The sequence below is a fragment of the Melopsittacus undulatus genome, chromosome 6 (assembly GCF_012275295.1).
Source record: "Melopsittacus undulatus isolate bMelUnd1 chromosome 6, bMelUnd1.mat.Z, whole genome shotgun sequence".
NCBI lineage: Eukaryota > Metazoa > Chordata > Aves > Psittaciformes > Psittaculidae > Melopsittacus > Melopsittacus undulatus.
Window position 1 is genome coordinate 62,515,780 of NC_047532.1, and position 14,835 is coordinate 62,530,614.

Genomic DNA, 14,835 nt, shown 5'->3' on the forward strand with positions numbered 1-14,835 from the left:
TTAGAGTTGACGTAGATATGTTCTGCTTTCTTGTGAACATGCCCTCCTCTTCTGTATAGCCCTTAACTTGCTGTGTTCTGTGTTTATATAGGTTGTTATTACCTACCTGTCATTTCTGTGTTCGCGGCTTCTAGAACTTAGGCAAGAAATTCGAGCTGCACGTTTAATTCAGTCTGCTTGGAGGAATTACAGGCTGAAAAAGGAACTGAAACTTTCTCAGGTACTCTTTGTGTGTGCAATATTGCACATCTTCTACTTTGAGAAATGCTAAATAAAGAATATAAATTCACTGTTTGGAGGATGCATGTTTGTTAGAATACTACTGGCATTTAAATTAATGAGTACCATTTTTATTATCAAAGTATACGACCTTGGTGACATAATCTACCAAAACACACTTTTTCTTAAGACTATTCCGAAGTAATTACATTCGTCTGAAGGCTACTGTTCTTTCTTTTGTGTGCTGATTAGAGCATGTCACCCCTTAAGTCCTTTCCCAATATTTCAAATAGAAGATAGTTGCACTGCTACCTTGAAACAAGAGAGTAGCTTATTTTTAATTCCTGTGGAAGTCTACAAGATGAAAAGAGCAATGAAACTTCTGGATAGATCTACTTTTTTTTTTTTTCAGGAGCTAAAATTTAGTAGTGTTTTGAGTCACACAAGTGACAAGGTATTTTGTTTCTTGTTTTTCTGGTAGTTACATCAGATCTTGTGATGGTTTTAAAACTATGACACCATTAAGGTTAATAAATGCCCCCACGGTGTCTGAGATGTATGTTATTTGAAGTTTGGAATAGCTTGCAAATGAAATATTCTAAGAATCTGTAGTGTAGAAGGGGCAGATGTTTCATTTATGTAGTTTTTTCAGCTCCAGGTTTTTTATGTTTATAAAAGCTGCACAACCTTAGTGATGAGACAATATATTCCCTTTATAACTGTTTTAGAATAACTACTAGTAAAGATGCTGGAAGGGGAAGGGGGAATAAAATCCTTAAGCATTGCAGGCTTTTTAAATTAAATTTTACAATGTGCACATATACTTTGCCCTGTGGTAGGATAAGCTAGTAGGATGGTTATGACAAGATGGGCTAATGATGTGTTATGTTAGTTGCTTTTTCCTTTTACTTTGTACTTATATAGTTTGTTATTACAGTGTGGGTAATTTTGGGTTACAATAAAAATTCTGGTTGGTATATGCAAACAAAACTCTGGGCTAGATGGACGTGAGCTGGTATGACTATCTTTATCTTCTTATTTAAATATAGCTGGAAGGCATTCTGGTGTGCTTCATTTGAAAAGGTATCTTAAATTCTTATGATTAAGAATTAAAATTGAGACTAGCAAATAGGTTCCTTAGCAGTGTTTAAAAGCTGAGTATAAAAGAGGAAGAACTATGAAGGTGGGAGGCTATAAATTGAAGTGATACCACTCTTTTGCAAGGAACTCAGTGTTGAAATAAATGTTTTGTCTCAGGAAGTTCTTTTACTAAAGAAAAGCTGTAGTGTCTACAAGCCTAATTTTTAAGAGACTGCTTTATATAGTTATTTTAATACATAAAAATTTGGGTGCAAATTCCAACCCTAACTGTTCAGTCGATCATTCACTCTTTGTAGGAAAGAGACAGAGCTGCTCGGATAATTCAGAAATCTGCAGTGAACTTCTTGTCTCGTTTGCGCTTCCTGAGGAGAGTGAATGCAGCAGTTTTCATTCAGAAGCACTGGAGAGGATACTTAGCCAGGATGATTCTTTTAAATCTAAAAAAGGCAAAACTGGAGGAAGCCAGAAGTAGATCTGCCACAATCATTCAGGTAATACAAAATTACACAGCAAGAAAATCCTCTGAAACATGTAAGGAACCAGCTTCCTCAGGGCCATTTGTTCTGCTTGCAGCAACTGATGTCTTCATGAAATGTGGCATTACTCACCCAACCCCTGCCTTTGAGATGTTTTGGTAGCTTTCTCTCTTAAAAGAAAAATTGCAATGTGCTGTTAAATCAACAATTCTTTCTTCTCAGTGAATACTTTTCGTATACTGTAAATATTAAAGCCACTGGGTCTTAAGCCAGTCAGTGTAAGGAGTCATCAGATTGTGTTGGTTTGCTTCTTTGTAGCTCATGAACATTACCCAAAGAACCTTTAAAGAATTACTCTTGTGATGTTATGTCACTTGCAGTGGGCAAGTTCAGAATGGCAGACAGTAATTAAATTAGTCAGCAATTGTTAGTTGGGTTGGTAATTCTGTTTCTTAAGATACTTTCCCCACTATTGTCCAAAGATAGGTACTACATTCATAAGATTTTTTGTAGTGGAAATTAAAGAATTGCAGATTGATCAAAAAGTAAAAAAGGGAATCTTTTGTTGTCAGAGAAGATTTATCTTTTTTTTGCAGAATTTAAAATGCTTTAAAAAGCAGTAATTCAAGCATTTGACTTTTGGATTTTGTTTATGTTGCTATCTGGGTTTATCTTCCTAGGGATTAAGTAACAATAAAGAAATCTTTAAAAGGCTGAGGTTGATAGTCCTCAAATTTAGGTTTAACGTGAGATTCCATCAAGAAAATACTACATTTTCTATTTTTTCTTGCAGGCTAATTGGAGAAGATACTCTGCTAGGAAAAGATATTTACGGCTAAGGCACTATGTTATTTTTGTTCAAGCAAGGATAAGGATGGTCAAGTCTGTTGCCACATATAAGCGAATTCTTTGGGCTACTATTACAATTCAGAGTCATGTGCGTGCATTTAAGTTGGCCAAAAAAGATCAGCAGAGATATGAAATACTAAAGTCTTCAGCACTTACTATCCAGTCGGCATTCAGAAGATGGAGAAAATACAAAATTCAACAGAAAAATGAAGCTGCTTCAGTTCTTCAGGCTTATTTCCGAAAATGGCAATGTTCAAAACTGGCTAAAAGAAAGAGGGCTGCCCTTGTCATACAGTCTTGGTATAGGATGCACAGAGATTTGAAGCAGTATCAACATATTAAGCAATGTGTTATCAATATTCAGGCTTGGTACAGGTGTCAGCTGGCTAGACGTATTTACCAGGCACACAGGGCAAAAATAGTGACAATTCAGCAGTATTATAGAGCTTATAAACTAGGAAAAATTGAAAGAGAACACTTATTGCAAAAGCGTGCAGCCGTGATAGTTCTCCAGGCTGCATTTAGAGGTATGAAGGCACGTAAACTATATAGACAAACAAAAGCAATATGTTTTGTTCAATCACTGTGGAGAATGAGAAAAGAGAAACTAAGATTTTTACAATTAAAAAAATCAGTTACTACATTGCAGTCACATGTGAGAAAATACCAACAAGTAAAAAGATACAAAGAGATTAAAAATGCTGCTTCTGTAATTCAAACTTGGTATAGGGCACAGGTCAGCTCTAAAAAGGCAGCTGCTGATTTCCAGAGGATGCGCCTGGCTGCTCTTGTCCTGCAGTCAGCCTACAGAGGAATGAAAGCTAGGAAAGAGGCTCGCATATTAAGAGCTGTGATAAAAATTCAGTCAAGTTACCATGCTTATGTTGTCCAGAAAAGATTCAAAAACCTGAAAGATGCAACTGTGAAAATTCAAGCTTTTGTAAAGATGAGGCAAGCACGCAAGCGATATTGTGCATTAAGGGAAGCAGCGCTTTGTGTCCAGCGAAAGTATCGATCTCAAAAACATGCTTTTCAACTTAAAGAAGATTACAGGAAATTGAAGAGAGCTTGCATAAGAATTCAAGCTGCAGTTCGAGGCTATCTTGTCAGGAAACAAATACAAAGGTGGAAGGAGACTGCCATATTTCTCCAGTCATGCTACAGAATGAGAAGAGACAGGCAACGTTATTTAAGCACCTACAATGCTGCTGTTGTCATTCAAAGACATTATCGTGCATATGAAAAACAGCTGTGTCAAAGGCAGGAGTTCTTGCAAGTTAAAAAAGCAGTTGTGTGCTTACAGGCTGTCTACAGGGGTTATAAAGCACGCAGAATGCTTAAACTTGAATATAGAGCTGCTGTTAAAATCCAGGCTGCTTTTAGAGCTCATGCTGCAAGAATGAAATATAAGGCAATGGTTCAGGCCTCTGTTGCTATTCAGAGATGGTACAGAACTCACAAGACTGGTAACAGGCAAAGACTGAGCTTCTTAATGACAAGAGCATCAGTGCTTTCTTTACAAGCAGCTTTTCGTGGCTGGAAGGTACGAAAGCAGATTCTAAGACAACATGTTGCTGCCACTAAGATACAGTCTGCCTTCAGAAGATTCATGGCTCTGAAAAAATTCAGGCTTATGAGCCATGCTGTGCTAACTATCCAGAAGCATTACAGAGCCAGTGTTATAGGCCAGAAACAACGGCAAGAATACCTTCAACTGCGTAATTCTGTAGTGCTTCTGCAGGCAATATGGAGGGGAAAAACTGTGAGAAAAACAATTCAAAAGAAACATAATCTTGCAACAATTATTCAGTCCTATTACAGAATGTATGTAAATCAACTAAAATATAGGAAACTAAGACAAGCCACTTTAGTGATTCAGAAATACTTCAGAGCTTACTGTATGAAAAAAGCCCAGCGTGCAGCTTATCTAAAAACAAAGGCAGCTGTGTTAGTCTTGCAGTCTGCTTACCATGGGATGACTGTGAGGAAACGATTGAACAAACTCAACAAAGCTGCTACAACTATACAAGCTGCCTTCAAATCTTACCTGGTCAGAAAGGACTATGAAAGACTTAGATCTGCAGCTATAGCAGTTCAAAGGCATTATCGTGCAATTATTAATGCTAAACGTCAAAAGCAGAATTATTTGTCTTTAAAAAAAGCCACAAACAAAATTCAAGCAATTTATAGAGGCATAAGGGTTAGAAGGCAAGTTCAACATATGCATCAAGCAGCTATTTGTATTCAAGCCATGTTTAAGATGCATCACATGAGCATAAAATATCAGGCAATGAGAATGGCAGCAACTGTAATTCAAAGACAATATAGAGCATTTTGTCTAGGCAAAGTACAACGAAAAAAGTACTTGGAACTAAGGAAGTCTATCATTATCCTTCAGGCTGCCTGTAGGGGCATGAAGGTCCGACAAGACTTAAAAGCTATGCATCAGTCAGCAGTAGTAATACAGTCTTATTATCGGATGCACAAACAGCAGCAGGATTTCAGAAAGTTGTTGCTGGCAACTAGGCAGATTCAGCAGTGGTACCGTGCCTGTAAGGAGTGCAATACACAAGTTCACAACTATATGATTATGAAAAGGGCTACGCTTTGTATTCAGGCTGCGTTCCGTGGTATGAAAACAAGGAGACTCATAAGAAGTATGAATGAATCGGCTGTGGTTATTCAAAGAAGAGTTAGAACTTTCCTCAAGAGAAAACATTATCTTTCCATTAGGAAAGCTGTTATTGTAATTCAAAGAAGATACAGAGCAACAAAACTGGCAAAAATTCAACATAAAAAATATTTTTCTTGCCTTAAAGCTGCTGTAATCCTACAGTCTGCATATAGAGGTTTTGTGGTAAGAAAAAAAATGCAGCAGATGCATCAAGCTGCTGCAGTTATCCAAGCAACATTAAGAATGCGTAAATTTTACATATCTTACCAAGCTGTCAGGCTTGCTTCAGTAATCATACAGCAGCATTATCGTGCTTACAGGGAAGGAAAGCGCGTGAGAGAAAGGTATTTAAAACTGTACAATTCTGTTTTAGTTCTTCAGGCTGCCTACAGAGGTATGAAAACAAGATGCTTCTTAAAGAAAAGACATGAGGCAGCACTCACAATACAGAGAAATTACCGAATGTATAGGCAGTACTGCCATTACAGAAAAGTTCAATGGGCAGCCCAGCTAATACAGGAGAGGTACAGAGCTAATAAACTAAAGAAAATTGCAGTACAACGTTACTCTTCATTAAAGAATGCATCAACATGTATTCAGAAGGCTTTTCGAGACATGCAAGCAAGAAAACACCATCAGGAAATGCACCGTGCTGCTGTTGTTATTCAGAAAAATTTTAAAGCTTTTAGAGAACGTCGGAGATATCTCTCTGTTAAAGCAGCCATTCTTGTCTTTCAGAGAAGATACAGAGCTTTGATTCTGTCAAGACAGCATACTTTGGAGTATCTTTCTCTTCGCAGAGCAACTCTTCATATACAAGCTGTGTACAGAGGTATTAGGGTGCGGAGGAGGATTGAGCAGATGCGTTTAGCTGCTAGTACAATACAGTCGGCCTACAGAATGCACAGGAATAGGAGGTCCTATCAAATTACGAGAAATGGAGCTATTGTTATACAGAGCTACTATCGATCCTACATTAAAGGAAAGAATCAACGAAAGAAATATCTGACAATGAAGAATTCTGCTCTTGTTATTCAAGCATCATACAGAGGCATGAAAGAACGACAGAAACTGAAAATTATGCATGATTCAGCCACTGTAATACAGTCTAGTTACCGTATGTACACACAACATAGATATTACAAACAGTTGTGTTGGGCTGTCAGAGTTATACAGCAAAGATTCAGAACCAAAATGGCAAAAGAGGTTGACCTGAAAAACTATGCAAAAATAAAGGCTGTCCTTTGCCTGCAATCCTCTTTTCATGCTAAAAAAGCTAGGTGGCTGTATGAAACTAATGTTACTGCACAGTGGTTACAATCATTCTTAAAAATGCATGTAGAGAGGAGGTGTTTGCTTGAAAAGAAAGCAGCTGCAATAATGATCCAGTCTATGTTCCGATGCCAAAGAGCAAGAACTCGCTATAAATTGATTCGGAGTGCAGCAGTTGCTATTCAGAGGTGGTACAGAGCATGCCACAGGGCTTGTTTACAGAAAGCAGAGTTTTCTGCTCAAAGACAAGCAATAGTAATCATTCAGTCTGCCTTCCGTGGTATGAAAGCAAGAAAAATAGCACGACGAGTACGAGCTGCAAGAAAGATTCAGTCTTTCCTTCAGATGGCTGTGCAGCGTAGAAAATTTATTCAACTTAGAACAGCAGCTATTACATTACGAGCCTATTACTTAATGCATAAATATAAATCACAGTATGCAAGCTATAAAAAAGCAGCAGTTGTCCTACAAGGATGCTACCGATCCTACTTGATTGTGAAATCTGAAAGAACAACTTACTTACAAACCCGGAGGAAGATTATAATTGTACAGGCTAGAGTCAGAGGATTCATTGAAAAAAAGAGGTTTCACAAAATGAAAGAAAGCACAATAAAAATTCAGGTACTTTTCAAAGTTCTAGTAGTGAGGTTGGGTGTGGGTTTTCCTTTTTTTCTGTGTGCTCAGTGTGGGATTTTTTTGTTGTTGGGTTATTTTTAAGATTGCTGCTCTTGCAGTGAGTGTTTTGTGTTGTTTGTTTGGGGGGGGGGGTGGGGGTTGGTGGGTGTGTTTTGTTTCTTGTATTTCTCCTGTATTTGTTTCTTCATGATGTTATTTTTACAGACATTAGAGTGCAGCATTTGTGGTTTTTCTCTGAATGAGTTTCACATGCTCTAGAAAACATCTTCTAGATGTGGGAAATGAGATATTTGTAATGGTGTAGAGATGGGAATAGTAAAAAAGTCTTTTAAGCTAACATGACTTTTTTTCCTTTTAATACTCTTGTTCCATTAAAAAATTTTAAAATTGAACACTTTAAAATTATGTTTTTTCTCTTTGCATATTTACTAGGCATCATACAGAGGATATAAAGCCAGGCAGTGGGCTAACAAAATGAGAGCAGCACGAGTTATTCAAGCCTGGTTTCGAGGCTGCAGAGCACGAAGGGAGTATGCGTCTCTGATGAAAGCTGTATGTGTTATTCAGAGTCACTTCAAAACAAAACAACAGTCGACCTGGTAATACTAAATTTCAAAGGAATTTCTTTACTTTTCAAAGCTTTTATTATTTAGTTACTTAGTACTGCTTTGCACTCTGGCAAATGGTCTGTAGGTTCTTGGGCTCTGATCCTGATGTGTGCATGTAACATGCATGAGCATGTCGATGTAGGTGAAATTATTGTTTTACATATTTTTTTTTCTTATGTTTAATGTTTTTTCTGGACTTCAAGCTACTTCACAAACTGAAATTTTATATATTGGGGGTCTAAAAAACTAGGCCTTGTTCTTATTTTTTCAATTTTTTATTTTTTACTTTTTAATATTTTTTTTTACAGGAAGCATGTTCTGGATATAATGTGTAACAGAATAGTTAAACTAGTTTGTGTTTATTGTCCTGTGACATGATTTTATAATAAATGCAGTACTAGATCTGCCTGATAGTTCATTTCATTCAAAACTTATGTCCTCTGCCAGTAGCAGTAGATGGTGCTGTTTAGGGAGAGTATGTTAACCTGACCACTTTCTAAGGTCCCCCTTCAACATTCATGCTTCTTAGATTATGGGTGATACATCTATACACACATATATATATATATAATAATAATTTATATTCCAGATTATTCCCTTTGTTTTGCTTTTATGAACCTGTTGAATGTCAATCTGTCTAATGCATTTTAAACAGCTGTCTCCCTTCCCAACCTCCTTTTGCAGCAAGTTCTGGAGGTACTTATTGTGGGAAAACAGAAAGTATCTTCTACTTTAAATAAGACTTTCTGCCAGCATTGCTGGCTCTCCCCTTGTTCCAGTGGTCCAAGCTTTAGTTGATAGCAGTTCTGCTTTCACAGTATCTGTGTCAATAATTGTAACAATTGCTGTTTTCTTACTTTAGAAATGCAAGTGTTCTCAAATTTTTTTGGGGGTGGGGGTCCCAAAACCAATCAAAATAAACCTAAAATACATTTTCATGTTAGGTTTTTGAAAATGAGGTCCTGTGTACTGATCATTCAAAGAAGATGGAGAGCAACCCTTACTGCACGGATGATTCAGCGTCACTTTTTGGCAACTAAGGATGCTGCAGTTAAGATTCAGTTGGCATATAGGCAGTACAGGGCTAGACGACTTTTCAGAGAGGTATGTTTTCACTTGGACTTTGCTATGTCATGGTTGTTTTAAAAGTTTTCAGTGCATTTGAATGATTTCTCTCATTAATATGCAGAAGTATAGAATAGAGAAAAGGTGGGGCCAGAGCAAAAATTATTCAAATCAAAACTGTTCAGTCATCAAAATATTGAATTTCCCTTTTGATTTGAGCAATGAGGTTGATTTTTTGTTCTCACACAATCAAATAGTTGAATTACCCCTGTCTATACTGGTAGCAAGAGAAAACTAAAATTTTCTGCTGGCTTTATTGCTTAAAGGGTTAAGTTAAATTGCCCACATTTTGACTGCACTTGGGCAAGGGAAAAGACCTAAATTGTGAAAGTGCATTTTCATATAAACTAGTGCTGCATGTGTTTACTTATATTTCATGTTATATTTTCTTATGATAGAAGAAAAATCTAGAACTAAAGTATAAATGTATATTGATCATGACAGAAATGAACAAAAGTTTAATTATCAGTGTGTCCTTCAAAAACCTTTTCAGAAGCTTCAAGCTGCTTGTTTGATCCAAAAAGCATGCAGAGGTTTCAAGGCAAGAAGGAAATTTGTTCAACAAAACACTGCTGCTGCAATTACCCAGAAACACCTGAGGGCTTGGAAGGAAGGCAGGCTTCAGTTTATGAAATACAGCGAAACTAGAAGAGCTGTCATTAAACTGCAAACATTTATATGGGCTTATTTAGTCAGAAAAAAAGGTTGCTTTACTTTAAATGAAAGCCACACTTTTGATATATAGTATTGCTGGAGCTGTTTTAGCATTAGTTTTGGCTGGGAAGAAAAGGAAAACCTGATCACTTGTTGACTGCTTTGAGGGTTTCGTGGGCCAGAAAAGACGAAGATAGTTTGACTCTTTTCACACGATTCTTTAATACTAAAATAGGCTTTCATTGCTAGGTGTTTTTTAGCTTCTGTGATCTTTGTGTCTTACCTGTAGTTGATACTTCTGTACACACATGCTTAGAATATATTAATGTTGTTGCTTACAGTTACTTCTCTTGTGTTATTGTTTACATTAGAGACCTAGTACTGAAGAAAGGTAGCTTACTTTAGTTCTGAAGTAATGGTTTCAGAGGCAATTCTTCAGCATCTGATTGTACCTCGCTGTGTACTATCATCTTTGCATAGGCGATCAGCTATCTCTGAATATGAAACCCAGTGATGTTCCTTGGTTTGTTTTCCTTCTTCAGATTTCAGAACAGAAACAAAAGAAGAGACTACTATATTTTACAGCAGCTGCATACCATCATATCTGTGCAATTAAAATTCAAAGAGCGTATAGGATTCATCTCATCTTAAAACTTGCCCAAAACCAGATCTCATCTGTTCTTGTAATACAGGTTAGTCTAAATAAGGCAGAATGATTTTGTGTGACAGTGTAATTTCTATCAGCTAAGCTGCAGCACTGTGACACTACATAGTCTAATTTTATCAGCTAAGCTGATAAATTTTATCAGCTAAGCTCAATATAGAGACTCATTTATTAAATAATGCTGCTTATGCTTAGCTAAGCATAATAGAGTGGATCTCAGCAGGCTTTGGAGACTTAAGTATTTTAAAGCTGAGGATATATGGGAAAGTTACTGTTTCCTTCAGACATTCAAGCTTGCTAAAGAGTGCTGGTTTAGCTTATTTCTTTACATCCTACTGAAAGTAGGAAAGATCAGATGTGACAACCTGTAAGGCTCATGAAATGAAGAGCAGGTCCTTACATAAACAAATCTCAAATCTATTTGTTTGGATTTTTCTAACCTGCTAGTGATACCAAAGCCTATCTAAGTTGCAGCATTTTTAATATAACCATGTTTTGTTTCGCCAAAAGCAAAAATTCAGGTCTGTATTACAGCACTGCCTAACAGTAAAAATTACCTTCAAGTCTCTAAACTGACTTAGTCTCAATAATGGAAGGACTGCAACAGATAAATGGTGAGACTGAATCAGGAACCCCTACTCTTCCATATATACAAATCTGTTATCCCTCCCCATAAGTTAGATTTTTCCCCTTAAGGCAAGAGTAAGTTGGTAAGAAGCTTTTTTTGCTCATATTTGGCATACAGTACCCTGTCTCCTGTCTCCATATATAGCAGGGAAGAAACAGGGTTGGGAAACGAGAAAAGTGGAGTTGTAGTTCTCCTTAAAAGGCAGACAAGAGAAAAAAAAAAAGTCCTAGGACAGAATAATGCCAGTCACAAGTATAAACTGGGAGATGAGTGGCTGGAAAGCAGCCCTGTAGGAAGGGATCTGGGGGTGCTGGTCAACACCAGGCTCAATATGAGTCAGTAGTGTGCCCTGGCAGCCAAGAGGGCAAACATCATCCTGGTGTGCATTAAACACCGTATAACCAGCTGGCCAAAAGAGGTGATCATCCGGCTGTATTCAGCATTGGTGTGGGCTCACCCTGAGTGCCATGTGCAGTTCTGGGCCCTATATTTTAAGAATGATGTTCTGGTCCTTGAATGTGTCCAGAGGAAGGCAATAATTCTAGTGCTGATGAAAGGGTTAGAAGAAATGTTCTGTGAATTGCAGCTAAGTACTTCTGTCCTTATCTATCTTTATTCTTATCAAGCTTTATTTAGCTTGAAGAAAATGAGGCTGAGGGGTTACCTCATTTGCTCTATGCAGCTTCCTAAGGAGGGGAAGTGAAAAGGGAAGTGCTAATCTCTACTCGCTGGCATCCAGTGATAAGACACATGAGAATGATTCAAAGCTGCACTAGGGGAGGTTTAAACTGGACTTTAGGAAGTATCTCTTTACTGAGAAGGGTGGTCAAACACGGGAGCAGGCTTCCTAGAGAAGTGGTCAATGCCCTAAGACTGTCAGTGTTTGAGGCACTTGGACAATACCCTTAATAAATGTTTTAACTTTTGGTAAGCCCTGAAGCAGTCAGACTAGATTATTATTGTAGATCTGTCACAACTGAAAATATTTTATTCTATATGGAATGCTCCCCTAACTGTTCTTAGTTTAGATTTCATTTTGCAGTCTTGCACTTAAGCTACTGCAAGGCCAGTTAAGAGTCATGGTGATTATATGAGTGCTAGCAATGTTTATAGTGCCTGTATCTGTCAAGACTCATGTTAAAATAGTTCTTCAGGTTTTATCAATGCTTGTTTATGATAGGAGAAGTCTACATAAATAAATAGAAAGATACTTTCAATTTTAAACAGAGATGGTTGCGAGCAAAAATGCAGCAAAAGAGATTTCGAAGAGATTATCAAAGAATAATTCAATTACAACGAGTGATTCGAGGCTGGCTAAAACACAGAAATGATGCAGCAGCTATAATCCAGCGAAATGTACTAAGATTCCTGGCCTGCAGACGGAGGAGAAAATTTGCAATCGGAATAATTAAATTTCAGGTAAATACCACTTGTAAAAAGATAGCAAAGTTTTGGGTTTTTTTTAATTTCATTTTTCTCTTATAGGTTTTTGGGGAGAGGAAGGATGCTTGCTCAGTTTATCAGTTCAACTGTGCAAGCCAAGTCAGCTTCAGTTTAGACATCAAAGCTAAATGGAAACAAATAATGAAGTAATATTAAGCAGATACTGGTTGAGGTGACTTCTGTGGGATGTATATGCATGTTTGTTTTGGTCTTTATTGTCTTGAATATCCAGTATTTAGAGGATTAAAAAATGAATTATATTTCCTTAAAAACTAATAACCAATGTAATAAAATACTTGGACAGATTTGTGTAAAATTGAGTTAGAATGGTAGTGGAATTTCTGTTCTATTGTCTGCTGTTAACAACTTTTTTCTCTTGGTGAAATTCCTGTTCTGTAGGCATTGTGGAGAGGATATGCTTGGAGGAAGAATAATGACACACCCAAAACTAGAGCTATAAGACATAGTTTAGAAAAGGCTAATGAAAATAGCAGAGAAGAAAATAAATTGTGCAACAGAACTGCAACTGCTATTGAATACCTTCTAAAATACAAACATATCTCTTACATTCTTGGAGCATTAAAGCATCTCGGTCAGTATTTCATTTTACTGTAACTGAGATTTCTAGGATGATAGAAACTGGAATTTTTCAGCTTTGAAATGTATGTCATGATACTTAGGCTTTCTTTGTGATTGTAAAATGGAAACAAGTAGTATAATGGGGGTTTTTTGTTTTTTTCAGGATAAAATTTGTTTATTGATTTAAGCAAGATCCTAAAATGGTTATGTAGATAAAGGAAATCTGATACAATTGCTCTAACTTCTTGGAAGTCCTAATAATACTATGCCTTACATAAGTAAATTATTACCAGTATGTGTTCTCCATGGATTGTTTTGTCTGCTTAATTTTTAGTCTGGAATATTAAAACTATTGACTCAGAGATACTTGCTTAAATCAATAATTGTGGGGTTTTTACTTCTTTTCATTTGTACTTATCTGTAAGAGAAAACCCTGCTTTGCAATTAAACTCTAGAGCTTCAAGGGCGTGGGGGTTTTGGTTTGTATTTTTTTATTTTATTATTCTCTTCATTTTAATTATCACAGAGGTGGCTACCAGGCTGTCCCCACTCTGTTGTGAAAATATGGCCCAGAGCAGAGCAATCTTCACCATTTTTGTTCTGATCCGAAGCTGCAACCGGAGTGTTCCATGCATGGATGTGATAAGATATTCAGTTCAGGTTCTACTTAATGTTTCAAAGGTAACTTCAGTATTTTATTTTGCAGCTTTATAAGCTGTAGGCTAATTTATTGTAGTATTTACTTACCCAGAAGATTTCTGAACAAATTTGAAGAAACAAAAGTAACTGTTTTGAATTAATAAACCAGTTCCTGAATTTTAACTGTCGTTTTGGAATCAATAATCTAATTTGTAACAATTATGATTTAATATACTTTTTGACAAAAGAAAATAATTTTATGGGTAAGCTATGAAGTTTTTTTAAGTCAGCAATGTATATCTGCAAAAGACAGGCTACTTTTCTGAACTTACATTACAGAATACTCTATTTTTACACTTTGATTTCTTACACATCTCATTATTTTCATAAATCATAGAATCATAGAATAGTTAATGTTGGAAAGGACCTTAAGATCATCCAGTTCCACTCCCCCTCACAATAAACCGTGCCACCCAAGGCTCTGTTCAACCTGGCCTTGAACACTGCCAGGGATGGAGCATTCATAACATCCCTGGGCAACCCATTCCAATGCCTCACCACCCTAACAGTAAAGAACTTCTTTCTTATATCCAATCTAAACCTCTGCTGTTTAAGTTTTAACCTGTTACCCATTGTCCTGTCACTACAGTCCCTAATGAAGAGTGCATCCCCAGCATCCCTATAGCCCCCCTTCAGATACTGGAAGGCTGCTATGAGGTCTCCACGCAGCCTTCTCATCTCCAGGCTGAACAGCCCCAACATTCTCATCCCGTCTTCATACAGCAGGTGCTCCAGTCCCCTGATTGTCCTCGTGGCATAAATAAAGCTGCTTCAGTACTGTAGTACTACTGTAGTTACTGACTAGGGGTTGATTGTTCTGGAGGTTTTTTACTTGGAAATTTAAAATATTTGCTAAATGTAGTTTTTGATCTTATCCATCCTACAGGCATTTTGCATCCAGATTATTTTTATTTCAGGTGAAAAACTAAATTTTGGGAAAAACTTAATTTTAAATGTCTCTAAACTTCTTCTGGTTTATTCTTTCATGTTAAACATAAAATCAATTCTACAGGTTTCTGAACAAATAGGGTAGCATAAACTGTGGCTTTTTGTAACCTGTTGTGATGGTGTAGCATATAGAATTGATTTTTTATTACTTGGATGCCAGATCAGCTACAAATTTCACCATGAGGAGTATATAGATTTTGCTATTTCCTCTAAACTGTATTTTAAAGACCTGTCTAACCTCTTTTGTCTCCTTGTATAAC

At 36.8% G+C, this 14,835-nt stretch overlaps 1 protein-coding gene across 1 annotated transcript in view; it reads left to right on the top strand.

Annotated features, from left to right (window-relative positions):
• The window catches only part of ASPM (assembly factor for spindle microtubules), a 30,159-nt gene that overhangs the window by 13,819 nt on the left and 1,505 nt on the right, over positions 1–14,835 (top strand). Inside the window, 9 exon segments of the mRNA XM_031054759.2 lie at positions 92–220; positions 1,617–1,811; positions 2,590–7,224; positions 7,534–7,826; positions 8,780–8,939; positions 10,157–10,306; positions 12,134–12,325; positions 12,749–12,941; positions 13,455–13,609. Of these exon segments, the coding sequence (XP_030910619.2) occupies positions 92–220; positions 1,617–1,811; positions 2,590–7,224; positions 7,534–7,826; positions 8,780–8,939; positions 10,157–10,306; positions 12,134–12,325; positions 12,749–12,941; positions 13,455–13,609 (6,102 nt within the window).